The sequence below is a fragment of the Rhyacophila brunnea genome, unplaced genomic scaffold, assembly GCF_057557595.1.
Source record: "Rhyacophila brunnea isolate RB1 unplaced genomic scaffold, BYU_Rbru_1.0 scaffold_14, whole genome shotgun sequence".
Classification (NCBI taxonomy): Eukaryota; Metazoa; Arthropoda; class Insecta; order Trichoptera; family Rhyacophilidae; genus Rhyacophila; species Rhyacophila brunnea.
Genome location: NW_028232796.1, coordinates 23,729,110 through 23,749,310, shown reverse-complemented (window position 1 = coordinate 23,749,310; position 20,201 = coordinate 23,729,110). Strand labels below are relative to the sequence as shown.

General features: G+C 32.0%; 1 protein-coding gene across 2 annotated transcripts; it reads left to right on the top strand.

Moving 5' to 3' along the window:
* LOC147075760 (circadian clock-controlled protein daywake-like) lies at positions 1-18,318 on the top strand. Of its 2 annotated transcripts, none has more exons than XM_085942063.1 (5): positions 1-131; positions 9,662-9,896; positions 11,047-11,177; positions 11,860-11,999; positions 18,207-18,318. In XM_085942063.1, exons 1-5 carry the CDS (start codon positions 56-58, stop codon positions 18,258-18,260), a joined length of 636 nt encoding a protein of 211 aa, XP_085798189.1. In that variant the 5' UTR covers positions 1-55; the 3' UTR covers positions 18,261-18,318. The 2 variants fall into 2 exon arrangements, with proteins under 2 accessions (XP_085798189.1, XP_085798188.1); XM_085942062.1 differs by having other exon boundaries at positions 11,860-12,006; positions 17,832-18,318.
* Positions 18,319-20,201: the final 1,883 nt, after the last annotated feature.

Genomic DNA, 20,201 nt, shown 5'->3' with positions numbered 1-20,201 from the left:
AGTTATGTAAAGATTGTCAACTGAGATACATCTTGGGATAAAAAAATATTTTACAATGAATATCAACACTAAGTGCCTGGCGGTTTTAGTGGCTCTGGTCAGCTGCGGAGAAATGACAACATCAAGTCTTCGTGAGTACAGAAATAAATAATAAAAAGTGTAAACATTTTGACATTTTTTTACATCTTAGACAATGAAAGAAAATAAAAAATATCTTATGTTGTACGTACGCTTTATTAGTTTATCGTTTTTATTTATTTAAAATATGATTAAAAATATTAGGGCACGGATTCATACGTGATATACGGATTTCATATGTCATACGGATTTGACTCGTGACGTCTTTTTATATCAGTCAAGTGACCTGGAAGATTTATATTAATTTCACACTAAAAATAAAAGTAAAATATAATTTTACATCCGCATTATCAATTATCACACACGCATTCGTTTCAAATACAACAGTTTTTTTTCTAGTATCTTGAAAGCTAATTAATATCACTTTCATCGGTATCTGATTGTTTGTTTGCTTTTATTTAGAAAATGTTTCCATTTTTACAACGTTTTTTTTGGCTCGCATTCTTATTTGTCCGGTGGTTGTTTATCCAATACAAATTTTGCAATCGATTTTTAACTAACTTCCCGACTAGCTAGACATTTGAAACTTTTAGAATATATCAGAACACGGTGCCAATGCATTCTTTTAATACTTTTAGCCATCTTTAAGTAGAATTCATTTTCAGTTAATTCTGTTTTGTATGAAAAGGTTTTTCGGAAGAAATCCGTAATCCAATCCACTATTATTGGTTGATAAGTGGGTGGTCCTAGCAACTAAATTATTAATATATACGTGTTTTACTATGGAAATCAAAATGACAATTCAGTATTATATATTTGTTTGTTTGTTTGTTTATTATTTACTTCATATCAAGTACAAGTTTGAGCATATTGAGCATAATAATTGAACAGAAAATTTAAAAACGTTGTTTATAAAAAGTTTTTCTATCTTGCAATTTATTATTAGACTTATTATTTGATTTGCTGTCAACGAGGTTAATCTAGTGTCGATAATCCTAGTATACATATAGGTACCTACATTTAAAACAAAATTAACATAATTATGGAAATATGAAATTCTATCAGGAAAAAATCCATAATAATATATTATTCGAATACCAAGACACGAATAAACACGATTTTAATATTATTTAATTTAACATCCTAGTCAATATTTTTCAATTTATTACTTAGTCTGTGATCCAGTATACTATTTAGAAGTAAGAATTATTGTTTTTAATAAATAAATTAGTCATCATCGTCAGCCTAGGTTAGAGTTTTTGATTTCGTGATTCATGTGATTTTAAAAAATTCTTATTAGAATCAACGTTTTTCAGCTCTCATAGCTAAAAAAAAAATAGCCGAGAAGCTGAATAAATTCTTTTCACAATGAAAATCGACTTTTTAAAAGTCTTTTTTAACCAAAGATTGTTTTAAGTTCCGATTGTGTTTGGCAGCTTTCTTTTTTCATTTCAACTTTTCTAGAGAATCTCATTGATGATTTTTTTCTTAAAATTTGTTGCGCTTAGAAATTTTGCGGCGTCATAGTGCCAATGTGAATAGGGATTGCAATACCGGTATTTCAAAACCGGTATTCAATTATTTATCGATACCAAAATACCGGTTTCGAAAATTCAGAATACCGGTATTTTCGGTATTAAGAAAGCATAGGTACACGTTTATGTTTATCAAAAATGAATTTAATTCTTTTATTATTTTCTCATTACTTACTACTACATTGTATATTAAAATTAGTTTAGGTATATGTATATTTTATGCTGTCAAAATGCAAATGTATTGACTGAAACCAACAAAAATTAAATAATATTAACACAAAATATTCCTGGCAAATATTTCCAATTATTCTATAACTATTGATCCAACGTTGATAGTATATCCAACAAACTTTGAGTTTGAGAGAGATTTTCCGAAACCCGGACTTACTTGTTAATATTATTATGTACATTATTTGTAAAATTTAGCAGTTTTAGAACTATAATATTATGATTTATACATTTTATAAAGGTCAACATAATAAATGTAGATAAGTAGATACTTAAGGTTGTTATAAAATAGTGCTTTAAATAAATCTTATAAAGTATATTTCTTATGTACTTTACTTTAGTACTTTTCTATGGTAAATATGTTTTGACGAATACCGGTATTTGATAAGAAATACCGAAATACCGGTATTGATATATTTATTCGGTATTGCAATCCCTAAATGTGAATATGTCTTCACTCAGATTGTTTGTGCAGTTTTCTATTAACGATCGTTACTTATTACAATTTTTATTTTGTCTCTACGTGTTCCTCTCTCCCATTGCGACTGCTTCTGAGACATTCTCAGTCATAAAAAAATGATGCTTTACATAAAAACTAGAGTCTCATGATACGCCTGATTGAAATGGGATGTAGTGCGGGGCGCGGTGGAGCCATGAGATTTCTCGATCACACCATCTAGTCTAGATCAATCCACTACCAGATGCAGGCCTCTCCTTCAACCTCCCGGAAAATGTCTATTTTTTGGGTAACATTTATGTATAATTAAGTTTATGATACCTACATATTATGTTATATTCAATATTTTGAGATGTATCTACAAATTAGCCGATTCACTGAAGAGCATTGAATTACCACATTTAAATAACATGCTGATTATATCTAATGCCCTCCTTATCAGAACACAACAGCTGTGGCGTTCGCGCTATAAGGATTAAAATATATTATATTTGTTTTGTTTACATGTGACAAAATCTATGATACAGAAAAAAAGAGTACAATTTCAAATTTTAATTTCGTAATTACTCGACTTAAGTACTTTTACCCTGCAAAGACAGACAAACATTAATTATAAATTATGTTATCCATCGAACATTAAATCGGTAAATAATAAAATGATAATTGATAAATTAATCAAATTTCAATAATAAATTACAATTTAAATTCAAATTATATAAAATATCGTCACTATATTATAATACTGTTATATTGTTCTATTCTTTTGAAACTTACTTAACTTTGTATTCAGCTTCGTTTGAGAGTTTTAATTTGGTGTTTATACAATTTTACAACGTTTTTATTAGGTCGTATGCTTCTTTGTCCGGTACAAATTTTGCAATTGATTTTTAACTAACTTCTTGAAACTTTTAGAATATATCACAAGACGATGCCAATGCATTTTTTTAAATACTTGCCATCTTTAAGTAGAATTGAATTCATTTTCAGTTAATTCTGTTTTGTATGAAAAGTTATTTCGGAAGAAATCCGTAATCCAATCCACTATTATTGGTTGCTAAGGTCCTTACAACTAAATTATTAATATATACGTGCGTTACTGTGGAAATCAATATGAGTGTCAAAATGACATTTCAGTATTATTTCTATCATATACATTTTTTTTTGATCGTCTAAGCTAGTCAAGTCAAGTTTATATGATTTAACAGAAAATTTAAAAACGTTGTATATAAAAAGTTCTTTTTATCTTGCAATTATTACTATTTCATATTATTTTACAAAATCAAAATGATGAATGCGACATTAGTTCTCTTTTTTATCCAGAGTGTCAAGATTTTATACTTTATGGGTTCAGATTTTGCATTTGGTGAGATTATATTTTTCACTCAGCCTTTGACATAGAACAGCGATTTCCAAACTGGGAGGCGCGAAAAGTTTAACACAATTCACTTTAAACCAGAATCCTTATTTTCATACAGTGAAAGTGACGTGACAAATATTTATTTGAATAGGTAGATGTTGAATTTATTTAAAATTCAAGAAAAAAATAATGTAGCCACAGGTTTTCAGTTTGCAAATGCATAGTTTATAAAACGACCGCTAGTTATAAACTATACAAAAACAGTCCTATAAAAGGTTGTTTGCAAACCTGTCAAAATTGCAACAAATTATAATACCTCACTTCTTCACTATTGTGAAGCGCGCTGGCTATCTCATGAAAAAATGAAGTCAGAATAAAAGGGTCAAATCATAATGTTGAAATTTGACGCAAATTTGTTTACGAACGATAATTTTGTAGTATTTGGTTGAAATTTAAAAAAAAATGAATGAATAAATCAATGCAAGGACCACTAATGCATTCACTGATTTAAAAAGACAAGTGAAGGCATTCATAAAAATTTGTAGCTTTGGAAATCAAAATTGCAAAAAAATAAGTTCGCCATGTATCCACATTTAAATTATTTCTACGCCAGATATATATTGATGCAAACAAAAATCTATTTACTGAGTTCTTGGTTAGTTTGATAATGCACTTTTAACATTATTTTATTAATACTAAAAAAGTCACCTGCGGTGCTGTTCTGTTTCAGGGTTATTAAATATTTTAAATATGTGGTTGAAAGATCCTGATGATCCTGATGATCCAGGATGTGGGGCCAATGATAGAATCCATTTGTCAATGAACGATGATAAATGTGGATTGACCACTATTGAAATTGATTGTGCTAATTAACAAGCACATTCATCGCATGAAAAATATCGCATCGCATATAAGAGTAAAACCTAGTTTATTTTTTTTTTCATGTTTGTATTTGTACACTGTTGACGATTTAAAAAGGTGTCTGTATTATTTAATGAGATAAAGAGGCACCAAGATTAGTTTTTTTTTTAAAAGGGAGGCGTAGTAACATAAAGTTTGGAAACCACTGACATAGACAATCATTTTTTGTTAATTATTCTCACTTGCCAGCAGGTTTTAGAATTATTTACTTATTGCGTTCCGCCATAAAATTGACCATGGGAAAAGGATTAATCACGTAAGTCATGGGTGGCCAACCCTCGGCCCGCTGAGTGTCAACTTGTGGCCCGTGGAGCAGTGAAAAAATAAAAATAACATTAAATGCTGCCGCTAGATGTGCTAATTTTGCAAATTAAGATTCGACATTGGATCAAGATTTTAAAAAGCACGGTGTGGTTTTTGCTGTATTCACAACGCCATTCTCCGTAGACGTGAATTTATTACCGGGAAATTTACAAATGGAATATTGTGAAATATGTTGCGATGAACAGTTAAAGGAGAAATTCCATCAGGTTGGTTTGGAAGACTTATACAAAACATATTTGGACAAGGAGAAATATCCTGCATTTTACAAACATGCTCTAATAATGACTTCGCTATTTGGAAACACTTACACGTGTGAACAACGTTTTAGTCGAATGAAGCATATCAAATCCCGAGTGAGAACACGAATCACTGATGTGCATTTGGAAAACTGTTTGCGTGTAGGAACAACCTCACACGATATCGATATTGCTGCACTTAGTTCTGCCACACAAAATCAAACATATCACTAAAATTTATTATTTTTTTATTACCTATTTTGTTTAATTTTTATTATTTAAAAAAAGTCTAATCTAACAAATATGTTTGATTCTCATTTTTCTTTTATTTTATTAATATATAATATATATTTCTTTTTTGTTTTGTGTAATAAAAAAAAATCGGTTGTGCGGCCCGGTAAGAAATCTCATTTTTAGAATCTGGCCCGGCTGCTGAAAAGGTTGGCCACTCATGACGTAAGTTATTTCTTATTCATTGTCATGGTGAAGGCAAGGCACATCATTTAGAATATGTGAGTATGCAAAGAAACACATTCTCGATAATATCATTAAGTAGACAAGTTTCCGTAGATCGGTATGCTTTAAATCCATGATATCCATTCAAGTTATAGAGACAACTTTGTTCATTGATATGTCAAGAACTTTTGTTGGTACGTATGTAACAGCTACCGGCATGTAGTTATCTACTGATGACTCAATAGGTACCACTCTTAAGAATTGGAGTAACCTTTCATTTATCTTCCACGTTTCTGAAAAGATACTCATCTCAACTGTAAGATTAAATATATGTATATAAAATTGAATATTTTTTGACAAAATCAATACATCGTTATTAACAATGTAGAGAAATTATATATTTTTCTTAACTTTTCCAGTTCTCTTGTTTAAAAGATTTATTCCTGTAATATTTCGAGAATATAGCCTTCCATCAAATTGATTAATTGATTAAGAGATTATGGATATTGTCGTTGAATTCTGAATACAAATCAATATATTATTTACGATATCGTTCATAGAATTTGGTTGTTCCATTACCAAGGTTACAGGTTATTAAATAAATAAATAAAAACAAGTAATATGTATTGATACCAAATAATATTTATTATATTATCATAATGCCTAAATCCCCCATCAAAAATCCTCCAATCAACAGAGTTGGGAATATAATGATATTATTGTAATTGTAAGCGAGTCAATGCTAGACCATGATGCACAGCGAAACAAAGAAAAGAAAGTTACCGTTATCTTTTTCTGGGCATACCAAGGGTCGAGAGTAGATACAGCCAGTCGGCTACCTACCCTTGTTGAGCCCTTACGTCGCCTCTAAATACGATTCGCTATTTTTTTCGCGCCAAGGCGCGCGCTTACAAATGTTCTCAATAATTGATTGTTATTTGCCAAGCGAAATATACTTAATGTCCCTGAATCGGTGTTTTTAATAAGTGGAAAAGTGTAAATCAACACCCTCCGTAAACCCATACCTATCAGTACTGACCTATAAACTTATCTGAAGAATGGGATAAGGGAGACACTGTCGAAAACTACCCAATCAAGACTCGTAACTGGACAAAATCTGACATTTTCAAAATGGCATCCTATGGTAGTTCATAGTTCCATTTTTAGACATTCTTTAAATAATAAGTTTGTAGGTCTGTAACTGAAAATTTTAAATATGATATAAAATTATATTGCATTATTTCTTCTTACGTAAATAGTAAGGTAGGTATGGGAAATTCAAATATTTATATCTTATGAATTAATCTGCAAATTTGTTTTAATTCGTATAAGTAACCAGTGAAATTTACAACGCTCTTCATGGCGTCGTAGTTTTTAAATTTAGGAAAAACCTTGTGTTTTATTGTGTATATTTTATTTAAAAAAAAAACAAAAAATAAACTCGTTTTCATACTAAACTTATTGTCATTTTATAATTCAAGTTATTTTTATCGCTGTTATTCAATTATACGAGTTAAAATCCTAAAAAAAATAAATAATTATACAGCATAAAATGAAAACCTTGTACAAAAAAGTAATGATATAGTTAGTAATAATTAAATAAAAAAAATATAATAACATCATCATTTTTGCTACATTTTTTTAATCGAAATCTGACATTTTGATATTTTTATTTTTAATGATAAGATTACTATAAAGAATGGGTAATATTTATTATATTATTTGTCAATAATAATTATCATTTTATTAAAAAAAGTAATATGTTATGACGAAACACAAGTGTGAAAAATGCATGTTGCGTTGCGTAAAAAGTACACCCTAATTTTACTTCGTGGAACCCAGGATTCCACGGAATATCACTTGGAGAACACTACTGTAGAATATCACACTGCCCTTTATTTAAGTGATAGGTAAGTGATATATCCTGCCAAATATCCTGGCCTGGGGGCCGCTTGAAGATGTGGGGGCCATGATATCAACATTACAGTAACTAATCACAATGAACATGTAAAATGGCAGCCATTTTGCGTAATAAAATAGTAAGCGAGTAATAAAATAGGAATGGCATATGAATGATGTTAATTTACCAAGTTAACTATGCTTCATGTATTAACCAAATAATTTGAAATATATAACAGAAATAACTGATAATGATCCTTCTACTTATAGTCCAAATTCTTTGGAAAAATCAGTAATTATGATCTAATGGGAATATGCCAATGAAAAAAAATAAGTTCAAGCTAAAATCATTGACGCAGATATGAAAAGCATTCAGCTTTACTAACGTCTAAAGAAAATATCCGTCACATGATTTCAATTTTCAAAATTTCACTCTCTATAACGGCCAAACCAATCTGTGACAAGTTCGGATGAAGATTTCGAACCTTCACAATCATCCAAATGAAATTTCTGCATCAAAAATTAAAAAAAAAATTGTGTCAACCATGGCCTCCACATCCTGAAGCGGCTCCCCAGGCCACGATGTTTGGCGAGGCCCCTAACCTAATGCTAAGGTTAAGAGCAATGCAAAGTTCGACAGTAGTGTTCCTCAATTGGTATTCCGTGGAACTCCATGGTGTTATGTAAAATAAAGGATATTTTGTGTGTTTTTAGAAATTTTTGATATTTTTAAATAAATCCACTTTGAATTGTCGGCAACGGCATCATATTATGAAGAAATAATTGCCACCCCCTTATGTAATAGCCAAGTAACATGCAATCCTTCGCCATATTCGATAAATAGTAATTTTTATTAATCAGGAAATACACTAAAGATAATTATACAATTAAATTTTACTCGTCGATACGCAGGTGCCGTTTTTTTTTAAATTAGAATAAATTTGTGGTGTGTGTTTATCTCACTTAACTGGTCAACCTGCCACACCACCCCCCCTAAACCCGGCCCCCCATGCTAGAGCCATGTCGCCCACCCTGTGGGGGCCATGGCTATTAAACGTTCCGAACGGATTAGCCAGAGTATTGGATGGTAATACCTTAAATCAGTGGTCCCAAAACCCCGGTCCACGGAGCGGTACCGGTACGTGGATCAAATGGTACCGGGCCGCCAAGGAACCCAAGGAAGGAGATTGACACCACAGCAATTATCCTATCTGTGTGAAGCAGGGTTTTCTGCAATGACAGCAACCAAAACAAAACAAAGGAATAAACTGGACATAACCAACACACTTCGGGTCTCATTGTCTCCTATTACCCCCAGATGGAACCGTCTCGTTGCAAAGAAACAAGCTCAGGGTTCTCATTGATTTAGCGTTCTAGTGAGTTAACATGTTAAATCACTTTATCAGAGCGTTGGAGCAGGTCCTTTTTTGAGTTTAGTAAGTCAAGTAAGTATTATATGTATACAAATGTTAAAAAAATAAGTAGTTTTAAAATAATCATCATTTTCATTATTAATTTTATTAAACAAGACAGCAAGTCGTCTCTCATTATTTGCCTCTTCTGTCAAAAAAGTGAAGTCATTGTCATATTTCAAAATATAATTCCAGTGTTGCAAAGTGTCAAAATACACATTTTTCATTGGATTTTAGGACGAAAATTTAATAATATAAAAAACATCCGGAGCAGTAGAGCACTACAAATTTTTGGTGCTCCGGCTCCGTTTCTGCTCCGGGTAAAATCCCATTGCTCCAGTGCTCCGTGCTCCTGCTCCGAGCTCCGCTCCAACGCTCTGCTTTATATTCATTTTTTGGTGTAACTGTATTTTATTTTGAAGGCATGTTAAAATACAATTCAATTTTAATATTAAATCAAAACAATCTAATATATAAACAATCAACGTCCCCCCCTCAGTGAGCCGCGGTAAAATTATCAAACGTTGACCGGTCCACGGCGATAAAAAGGTTAGGGACCACTGCTTTAAATGACTTATTGGAAAGGGTATGGAAGAATCTATACATACGCACAATCTCGTTGTTCTGGTCAGCGGTCTCAAAGGTGGAGATTGTATTGATGATTTTCACCTTTCAAGAATAATATTTTTTATAGGTATTTAAATTTTAAAGTACCGTAAGCAAAGTGTGTAAATACCTACCGCATTATTTTTTTCTAGCTTCCTTCATCAGTCCATGTTACCGAGATAATCCAAACCTTCAAGAGTGTATCCTGAAAGAAGCGAGAAATGTGAAAAAATTATTCATATCAGGAATACCAGAGATAGGGGTGCCAAGTTTGGATCCGTTGCAGCTTGGAGACATTGATGTGATGCCTAAACATCCAAGCTTAAAGGTCATCACTCGTGCAGGATCTTTAACAGGCTTAAAAAATGCTACGATTGTTGACATCAAGTGCGTATGAATATTATTTTATACACTGCTAGCGAGGATCTGTCCTCTGGCCATTTACTTTCCGAGTTACATTATCTCAAAAAGTTGAGCGACAACCCCAGTTTTTTTTAATGTGGAATATATTAGTGAAAGTTTCAGATTGATCACAACAATAATCATCAGATCATTAACAAAAATGTTAGTTTTTTGTACAGGGCGTCGTATGAGATCCCGCGTTAGCAGAAACGGACCGACCCCAAAATTTTAATATAATGTATTAATTTTTTTTGGAAACTGTAAATGGCCAATGTATCACTGTACTAAAACTTGTGCAATTATTCTGAAATAGGACATTTTATTGTCAAGAAAGGGTCACGATTAGGTTTTGAAAAATATAATCTATTTACAATTTTAGTGTTATTACAAAACATATTAATTGCTGTGTTTTCTGATTATTATTAATACTTTGCCTAGAGGCGTCACTCTTGATACCACAAAAGCTGGTAACCAAAATTAACGCAATTTGTTTTTAATGATTTTGAGGTGCTTTCTAGTTGTGTATAATATTTTAATATATTGTTTCTATTTGGAAATACTTTTAAATATACATATTAATTTATATTTATATTTCGGTTGGTGTTACTTATGGGTCAATGACATTGAGCTACTTTCCAAGCTGATTGTTGTCGAATTTACTATCTGCTTGTAAACTCGCCCAGTGTCATCGTCGGACAAGCTAACAAGCAGATTGTAAACAATCTACCGAAAAAAGTTGAAAGCCGGTCTACTTTACACGCTACACGCTGGGGTGTGGGCCGATATGCGTCTACGCAGTAGAGCGATAGTTGCGACCTCCCGGTAAAAAAACGAACTACGTCCTGTCAAAATAGTCGCTAGCTTGTGGCTTCTGAGCGAGTGGAAAGTTTTGTGTGTCATCATCACAATCGCACTAGCTGACTCGCCCGTTTTTAAATTCGCCAACAAGCAGCTTGTGAAGTAGCTCAACGTCATAGAGGCTTTACTCTATGGCTATATGAAAAGTGGGCGACAGTAGAAACCGATAACTGACATACATAAATAACTGGCAGGAATTGTTTGTAGATTTTTGTACATATTTTAATAGTACTAATAGTATAATAATTATTGTAGGTAAGTTATATTTTTTTTTCAGAATCGATCCAGTCAACTTGAAGGGATCTTGCCATATGTTAGGAGACTTTGCTATCAATGCCAATTATACAATCGATGGGCAGTTTTTGGTTTTCCCGGTCAAGGCACGGGGGCAATCCACTTTTAATATGAGTAAGCTTATAGTTATAATTAACTATTTTTTTTATTCAACGTATAATTCACAAGACTTAAGAATGTAACATTCTAATAATTATTGAACACGCATAATTTTGAAAACACTTCTGAGAAAATATATTATAACCAATAGAAAAAATCATTTTTGAAAAAAGTAAGACACCCAGCAGGAATCGAACCTGTATCTCTCGGGTTTCGCGCCCATGCACATATACCACTATGCTATAGGCGTCATACTTAATTGTGACAATTTTTAACTAATGGCTTTTAATACTCTCTTGGAATTTGGAAACTTTTACTGTTTCTTACATACTTCGTTACTTTGTTACTTCGTTACTACGTTACTTCGTACATGTTATTTTATTTTGGTTTCGATATACCTAACTCGGTTACCTGCGATTTGTAGACGAAGTTGTTGTCTTTGTAATCCGATAATACCTCGATGCGATACAATGCAGGTACTTTCTTTTTTTCCTACACGATTTCTTAAATGACTTTGGTACTTGATGCTAGTTGAAAAGTGTACCCACTGAGAAAGGTGACTTACTGGAAATCTTTCGTCTACCCCGGCCAGCGCTCATGAGAGCGGAGTTTGAAAATGAAAGCCGCAAAGTAGGCTTAAATATAATTGCCCCGTAGACAAAAGTCATGATTAGTGAAATGTACGCTTTATTTTCAGAAAACTTTGATTTGCAAATGACTTGGGAATACGACCTCTACAAAGGTAATGACGGGTTAGACTACCTCAAAATAAAGAATAGTAAAACCAACTATCAAGTGGAAAAATTAAGCATGACTATGAATGGCGTTTTTGACATGGTTTTAGGTGAGTACTAAAAACTTTTCAAAATTTGGGTTTAGCATGTCTATTTTAACAAAACACTCATAAAATCATGCAACATGGTGATAAAATGCTATTATTTAGATAACCGCTTAAACTATCATGTTATTGTGAAGCCTAGTATAGGGGTTTCATTCTACAGGGACACTGTTGTACGCTAAAAATGATTTGCAGTTGTGTTGGTGTCTTTGGTAGTATTGACACAGGGTGTGCATGAAGAATTACGGTAAATAAGCCTATTTCTATGACTAATTGTTTTAATAAAATATGGAATAAAAATGCGTACATTAGAACATCGGTACCTATATATTATTTACTTATACCGATAGTTACAATTCAATGAAAACATCGTGTATTATTATTTATTTAGTTGGGATTAGGAATATACAATGTTTTGGAATTTATGAATTAGCCTTAACGATATCATTATCGTTATTTAACAGATTAGTTATAAATTTATAGACAACTAAACAATTAAAGACAATTATAATACCGTAAATATATAATTTCGTTGGCAATGTCATTTAAGTATACATACAATCATTAGGACTTCGGATAACAGTTACAAATGGCATTTTCAACTATAAGTATAATGCTGTTTAAGTAAAAGAAATAATAGAAAGAACATAATTTAATCGTGTATTATTATTTATTTAGTTATGATTGGGAATATACATTTTTTTTTAATTTTTAACTACCCCTTTTTTAAGACTCGAAAAGGTCCCCTTTTTTTGTTTTTCTCTTAAAACACGCCAAACTGTTCTTAAACCAACTCCTGATGCATCCGAAACTTCTGTCACAACACTACTTTCACTAGACATTTCGTTTTTATTTTTTACAATAACTATATGAACACACTGTAGACGATTGCAAATAATGAGTTTATAGCATGTTTATTACCAGGGACTCTCAATAACAATAGAAACTCCGCCCTTTCCTCTCGCCTAACCAATGGGTGAGAATGTAACGATTGCAGGCGGTTCTAAATAGAGTTTTATTACAGGCCTTAATGCATACACACAAATAATACCAAAACAGATGCAAAGCAATTTTAGCGTACAACAGTGACTCTGTAAAGTGCGTGGACTATACCCATGTACGTTTTTGCTCGATCGAGCATGCTGACTTGGAAGCATCTCGTCGATGCGTCCACACAGTCGAGCAACTCGATACAAGACTCTGTGAGGCCACCGTCGCACCGCCACGACTTCGACCACGAGTGAGAGCGAGGCCGCACGAGCCTTGCCGGTGTGTCCACACTCCCTCACTTAAATTACATCGAGCAAGAATTACGGACCTTCAATCTTTTTCGGATTGCGCAATTTGTTCGATGTCGAACAAAAAACCATCGAGCCAGATGGTACACACGTTGAGACCAGCAGCGGCTGATCTAACATCATACAAGTGCACTGCAGTGCTTGCATTGCTATGAAACATCGTTCAAGATCGTAAATCATATTTTTTCTTCATAGGTTTTTAATATTATCGCTCACTTATTCTAATACAAACCATCGGCTAATCGGCGATAATACAGGAACTATGCACCATATACGTCATCTTCACTGAAATAATTTGCGCCCCATCAATATATTTAGTTTACTTAAAATGAACCCAAAGCTTAGTATGAACTAAAGCCATTATAAAACAACTTGAGCCGTGCTAATCGTTTTTGCCATGCGTAATTTCCAAAATATCGTGCGCCGATCGGGTAAAATGATATCATATTGGTCTGAAGTGGAGAGCAATTACATATTTGAATAATTATGGCAGCTTACTGTTCACGCTCAAATTATGTTTAGTATCATATTTAGCAATCTATTATGTAAAATGCCTATGTGTACTCCAATTTAAATCAGTAAAGATAAAAATAATTTTGCTACCTACCGCATTTCTGGATAATTAATATTTCATTATCCTGTGTATTGACTAAACGCGAAATGATGTCGGTTGTTTATAATAGGTATATAAAATTATTAATTCATGAATTATAGTGATATGTAATTTATTATAGTGATATACAAGCTAATAAGTCTTAATACAATTTCACAAAGTGCAGTTTCATAATAATCATTATTCATACAGTGTACAAATTGCTAAAGATAATGTACTTATATAGAATAAGATGGCTGCCGTTAAAAGTAAGAGGTATTTATCCACTATAAGAGATACAATCGTTTCTTAAAACTAATCCAATAAAGATTCAAGTAATTTGCAATATGTTTTATTAAAAATATACAAGTAATTTCCCAAATGTCAATAACGTTTTTTCAAATCAAAAACAACGCCGAATTGATTTCATTTTTCAATAAGGTAAGTTTCCAGCACACCCTCAAAAATTACAATCCAAAAAATCACCAGCCGCCACTGGTTGAGACATGTTGGAATGAGCGTAAAACCATCGAGCAAGAACATGCGTGTGCAGTGCAGTGCGAAAGCGCGACCTCGTCCGAAGTACCACGATGTCGGACTTCAGGCGAAATACGGGTATCTTTTTAAATAACCGTAAATACCTTGTTTCGTACGGTATACCTCCGTAACACATTAGGGATATCCAGGAAACTCAGAAATAATATGTTCTGTGAACATATTCGGTTTATTGAATTGAAGAAATAATTGTTTTATTAGATGTAGTTATGGTGATATGTTGCTATAATATAAGGATGCTACGAGACAATGACTACTTACTAGACGATTATTCAGAGGCTACCTACCTTAATTTTATTAATATATACTTAAAGATTTTTTTTAAATAATCAGCATATAATTGTGAAGACATGATAAAAAACACTTGTTTAACATTTAATACCTATCACTTAACTACTTACAAGACTTTACTAAGCATTAAAATGTACCCACCGCATTAATACGAGTAGTATAAAAATAATCTTGTGTATATTTTAGTTAAATTAGGGAACGAAATCTCTTGGTATCATATTATAAAACTAACGATTATTTCAGTTTTTCCACTTATTTAAAATTTAAGATATTATGACGATGACGTCATAAATGATATTCCAGATTGTATGGGCAGAAGAAGCATTTTTTTCAGTAGCCTACAGCGTACCGAAAAAAAGACAATATATTAATTTGAAAGAAAATGTATAATGCTATGATATTGTAATAAAATCTATTGAGGGCCATTTATCTTTTAAATATTTGGTCAGTTTACTTTGCGTCTGGTTTGATATGTAAATAAAATGGCTGTAAATGTAAATGATATTATGGGGTGCTAGTTGGAATCGACGGCTGGTCAAATCGCTCATTTGCTGCAACAGTGACATAATACAATTTTTGAGTTAAGTATTACAAAAGAACCGTTAATAGATCTCGCCACGAGAGAGCAGATGTGTTACTATTTCGTCTTGTCAATTTATCCCCTCCGCTTGTTGCAACACCGTCCTATCTCAGTTAAGAGTTTACACTTGTCATGGATGTACGTGTCACGTGTCAGCAACAGTGTCAAAATTCACATTGTGGCATTACTGCAGCAAAGGTTAGTTTCTTTCCTTTTATATTTTATCTGTAAGAACGTATTAATTCAATTTGTGACTTTATTGATGTATAAATCTGCATGGTTAAGGCTAGTTTCATTTCTTAATATGACGTTTTTGCAGAAAATTATTGTCTCTGTTTGTGGTTTACTTCCTCTTGGGACGTTATTGTAAAATTGCATTTTCTTTCCGTAATTAGGAATACCGAATTATTAGCATTATGACATTCTTGCCGAATAGATATTTCTTACAGTCAATATTTATGAAATACCATTTTCTATTGTATCATTATTGTTAATATAATTAATGTTTAATCGTAAGATGTGACAATTATAACTTGAGTGAGCATTACACCTTATAAACGCTGTCTTCAGTGTATTTGTGTTTTTATCTCTCTCGAGCGAAACTATTAGTTCAACTAGCTGTGAAACGGCAGACTCAAAATAGTGCAAATTCTAATCCGGCATTGCCGATAAAAAATAATACAGCTTTTGACAACATAATCCCTTCAAACAATTATGGTATAATAATTTTGCAATTTTTCGAATTACGCTTTATTCTAGTTTCTTAATTTTTCTATATTATCCTTATTTGGAAAAGTATCATTTTATAATAAAAATATCACAATTTTGTATAATAAAATTACTGCCTTTTAACTTTCCAAATATATAATATTTTTTTAGTTATTTTGGATATTCTGACAACTTAGAAATAATTAACAAATAAATTACGGTAGTAACCTCCACTTGTATTCAATACAATAATATGATTTATTCAAATATACGTCATACTTATTGTATTTATTTTTATTTTTCAGGAAACATTAGATCCCAGCCGGTTAAATAATACCAGTAATTACAATGCTGAAGATATTTGTGCTACCGCTAGCAATTCATCTTGTTCCAGTTCTTCATCTCATGGGTCCTCTAGTTCTCTAGTGGGTCATGCTGTGAAGACTGTGAAGATTTGATTGGTGATACAACCTTCATACCGGTGCAAAATAGTGAGACTGACAGGAACAATGAACCGAAAATTGCAACTAATATCACTGATCAAACTCCTTCAACTATTACATTTTCTCCACATTCGAGCAGTACTCTCGATTCGAGTTGTTTAGTATCAACTGAGAATGATACTACCATTTTGACAAATCCACTGAAAAAAGGAGTGAAACGTAAAAGGAATGAAGGTAATTGGAAGAGGTATGTATTGAAGAAGGCGACAAATAGCGGCAAGGAGTACGAACCGCATACAAGTAGCAAGACAATTAGGAATGAAAGGAAGACAAAACCGGCTTGTCCGGAAAAATATAAGCTAAAATTTTCGACGAAGATCAATGAGGAAGAGAAAATGAAGTTATTCTCTGGGTTTTGGGAGTTTTGAAATGTTGAAACGCAAAGGCAATATATTTCGAATAGCATGAAGATCGTTCAGCCGAAATATCGATATATTCGTATAGGTGGTACGAGAAGCCAAAGGCTGAATAATAACGCTTTTTATTTTCATGGACATAATCAGCAGGCTCGAGTGTGTAAATTATTAAGGGTGTAAATTCCAATAATGTAAAAAAAACATTTAAACATTATTTTCGATTATTACTTGGATGAATAAGAATTGTAAAATTACTTTGTAATGATTAATACAATAAACGAAATAATTATTAATAAATACTTTCGTGAAATGCTGTATTTCATTTATTTTTTACTGACAAAGTTCTACAATAATGACACAATTCACAACACTAAAAAACACAATCACACTTTTTGTTTAAGCAATAACGTCATATTCCTTTATAAATCTTCATTAAAAAAGACATTTACAGCAAGAGTGTCATAAATCACAAATGGGGGCTATTTTTCAGGTAAGGGAGGCTCTATATTACTGTTTGAAACCATTGTAATAATGTCGTTACATTACTCTACCAAATGTGCCAAAATAGTTTTCCTTCATCATATTGTTATAAACTTATTTGGATTCAAAACATTTAAACTCGTTTTCTGAACAATTAGCAATTTTGGGTTATGTCACTGTTGCAGCAAATGAGCGAAATATTTTTATGATAAAATGTGTACTTAAAAAATAATTTAAAATATTTTTATGTTTATTAAAAACTAAATTGTATCAGTATATTAGGTACTGAAAATGAATAAAATTCTACTTCATGTCCCGTAAGTGTGTCTCATTCTTTTTTCAGTTCTATGGCTATGGACCACCTTTCTCCAACTCAGTGAGACCACGTTTTATACCGCCGCTTCCTTTCATCTTTCTTTCCTTTCACGAGCAATATAAATAAATAATATATTATTTAATTTATTTTAGGTGATATGCTGAATCAATTCTTCAATGAAAACTTGCGGGTAATCATGAACGAAATGGGACCGCCAACTATAAATGTAGTGGAGACACATATTGTGAACATCTTAAACAAATTCAGCGCTCAAATGCCTCTTGACGTACTTCTCCCCTTGACCCCAAAAAAATAGTTACAAAAGTAGGCTAATAAATAGATTTAAAGAGGCCATCCATGGACTGAAACCGTATGCGGCTTAGATCCGTGTGCCATACTATACTTATAATTTTTGTTCATGAAAATATATTATCACTAAATTTGTAAGTGTAAATAAAAATATATTTCCATGAACAGAAAAGATAAGCTTTGTATAGGACACGGTTCTAAACCGCATACGGTATCAGTCCATGGATGGCCTATTAGACACAGAAATGTTTGGACTTATTTGTAACATTTGAAAGAATATTAATTGAATTATATCATGTCAAAATTATAATATTATATTGCTTAAAAGTTCCACGGTATTTTTACTGTCAATACTGACATACATCTGAGCAACATTCCCTCTATTTTTTCGTTTGTGTATCAGGCCTCGAAATACCGGAACGCTGTTTTGGTTTATAAAATTCCAGATTATCGCTCCGTTTCATGGAACAATTAAGTTTTACTGTTTGAGCTAGATAAACGATATAATACAAAATATAACACATTTACATTTATAAAATATACATATAATTAATATATGTTAAAATTTTAGGAAAATTATCGAGCACTCCGGTTCGTAAATAACCGACCGCTGCGGTATATTGAAATGAACTCATTTGAGCAGTAAATTTTAAAGAGAAAACAAGTTAATATTTTTTGTGCAGATAAATGAACTCGACAAATAATTGGGAACTGTATGATAATTATTGTATTTGTACCTACTATAAGTTTGGTCCGCGTACCTACGATATAAAAATACATATTATACAGCAATAGTACTATACTTTTGATATAACGCACAGTAATTTGTTTTGTTTCAGTCATTTTTACTATTATTACGTCAAGCAAAGATGATAGTAATGGCAGTTTTTTTCACAAAGTACCTAAATACATGGTTGATTATAAAATGGATTGTATATTTTTACACTTTTGTTGTAGGTAGTGTCTTTTAATTTTACAGCTAATTTAAACATGCAATATAAAACACATATGTAGTGAAATAAGTGAGAATACTGAAAGTAGGTGGGTACTCGTTATTATCAACGTTAATTTATAATAATAAAAGATTTGTTATACATTAAAGTAAAATTATCTTATATATAATTATATTAATGTACAAATTAAAAAATGGCTTCAGCTATGAATGCGCAAAGGATGGCTGCCGCTCGAGTGTCATCCTAAAATTGCTGCCATTTTTTTAGTGGAAATATGACAAAAAAAAACATTACATGATATATCATTCCGAATTACTATGTAAAGCATCTTAAATCAATATATACGTATCGATGGAACACAGAAGCATAATAAAATATAAAACAATATTCAATGACATGGAAGAAAATTATACCGCAGGCAAGAGAACCTTTTTCGCCCCCTGAATCTTGCCACCCTGGTGTTTTGTATCCCTAGCATCCACCGCTTGGCGTACCCTGGAATAGCTTTTCAAAAAAATAAGTGTGAACATGGTTTTTACGAGAATACAGATTGAAGAAGAATTTATTATTTCACACTAATAAAAATATGTAAACTATACAGTTAAAAACTATTGGATGTACAAAATCTGGTCATCATTAAAATATTGTATCGTCACTATACAGACCAATATTGCTGTAACCCTCACTTTTCACCAAAGTGATATTTTGATGGTAATGGACTTATTGCATACTCTTACACGAACTGGCTAAGTATCATTTTTATTTATTTATGTACCTATTGTTATATTATTTCTATCGCTTTGGATTTTGTTTGATAAATATTGTTTTAAAAAAAATGTATTCAGTTGAAAATGTCCCACTGATGCGGACGAAACCGGTCCTTATCTATTGATTAAAAGTGGAATAAGTACTACAAAAAAATTGCGTTTTATTAAATAAAAACAACAATTGTATATTATTGATAAGATAAAAAAGGCAATAATATTAATTTTCAAGCACATTCGGTGTAATATTCTAGCTTTTAAGGGGTTTTAAGCAAACACTAGATGCGTATTCAAAGATCTGACAAAAAAAACACTAAGTTGGCAATGTTGATTTGATGTTTCCATTGGGGCTGAACCTCTAATAATATTAGACATAGAAATGAGGTAGCCAACGGATGCCATGATAACTAAGCTTAAAATTTTGGAATTCCAACGGCTCTGGTTTTAGTTGTGCGTAAAAAAGTACATGCTGCCATTGTAGTTAGAGTTGGGTTTC

Coding starts and splice junctions, on each gene's coding strand:
- LOC147075760 (XM_085942062.1), top strand. CDS start 56: ATGAATATCAACACTAAGTGCCTGGCGGTTTTAGTGGCTCTGGTCAGC. Junction 9,897..11,046: donor GCTACGATTGTTGACATCAA/GTGCGTATGAAT, acceptor TTTTTTTTTCAG/AATCGATCCAGTCAACTTGA. Junction 11,178..11,859: donor GCAATCCACTTTTAATATGA/GTAAGCTTATAG, acceptor CTTTATTTTCAG/AAAACTTTGATTTGCAAATG.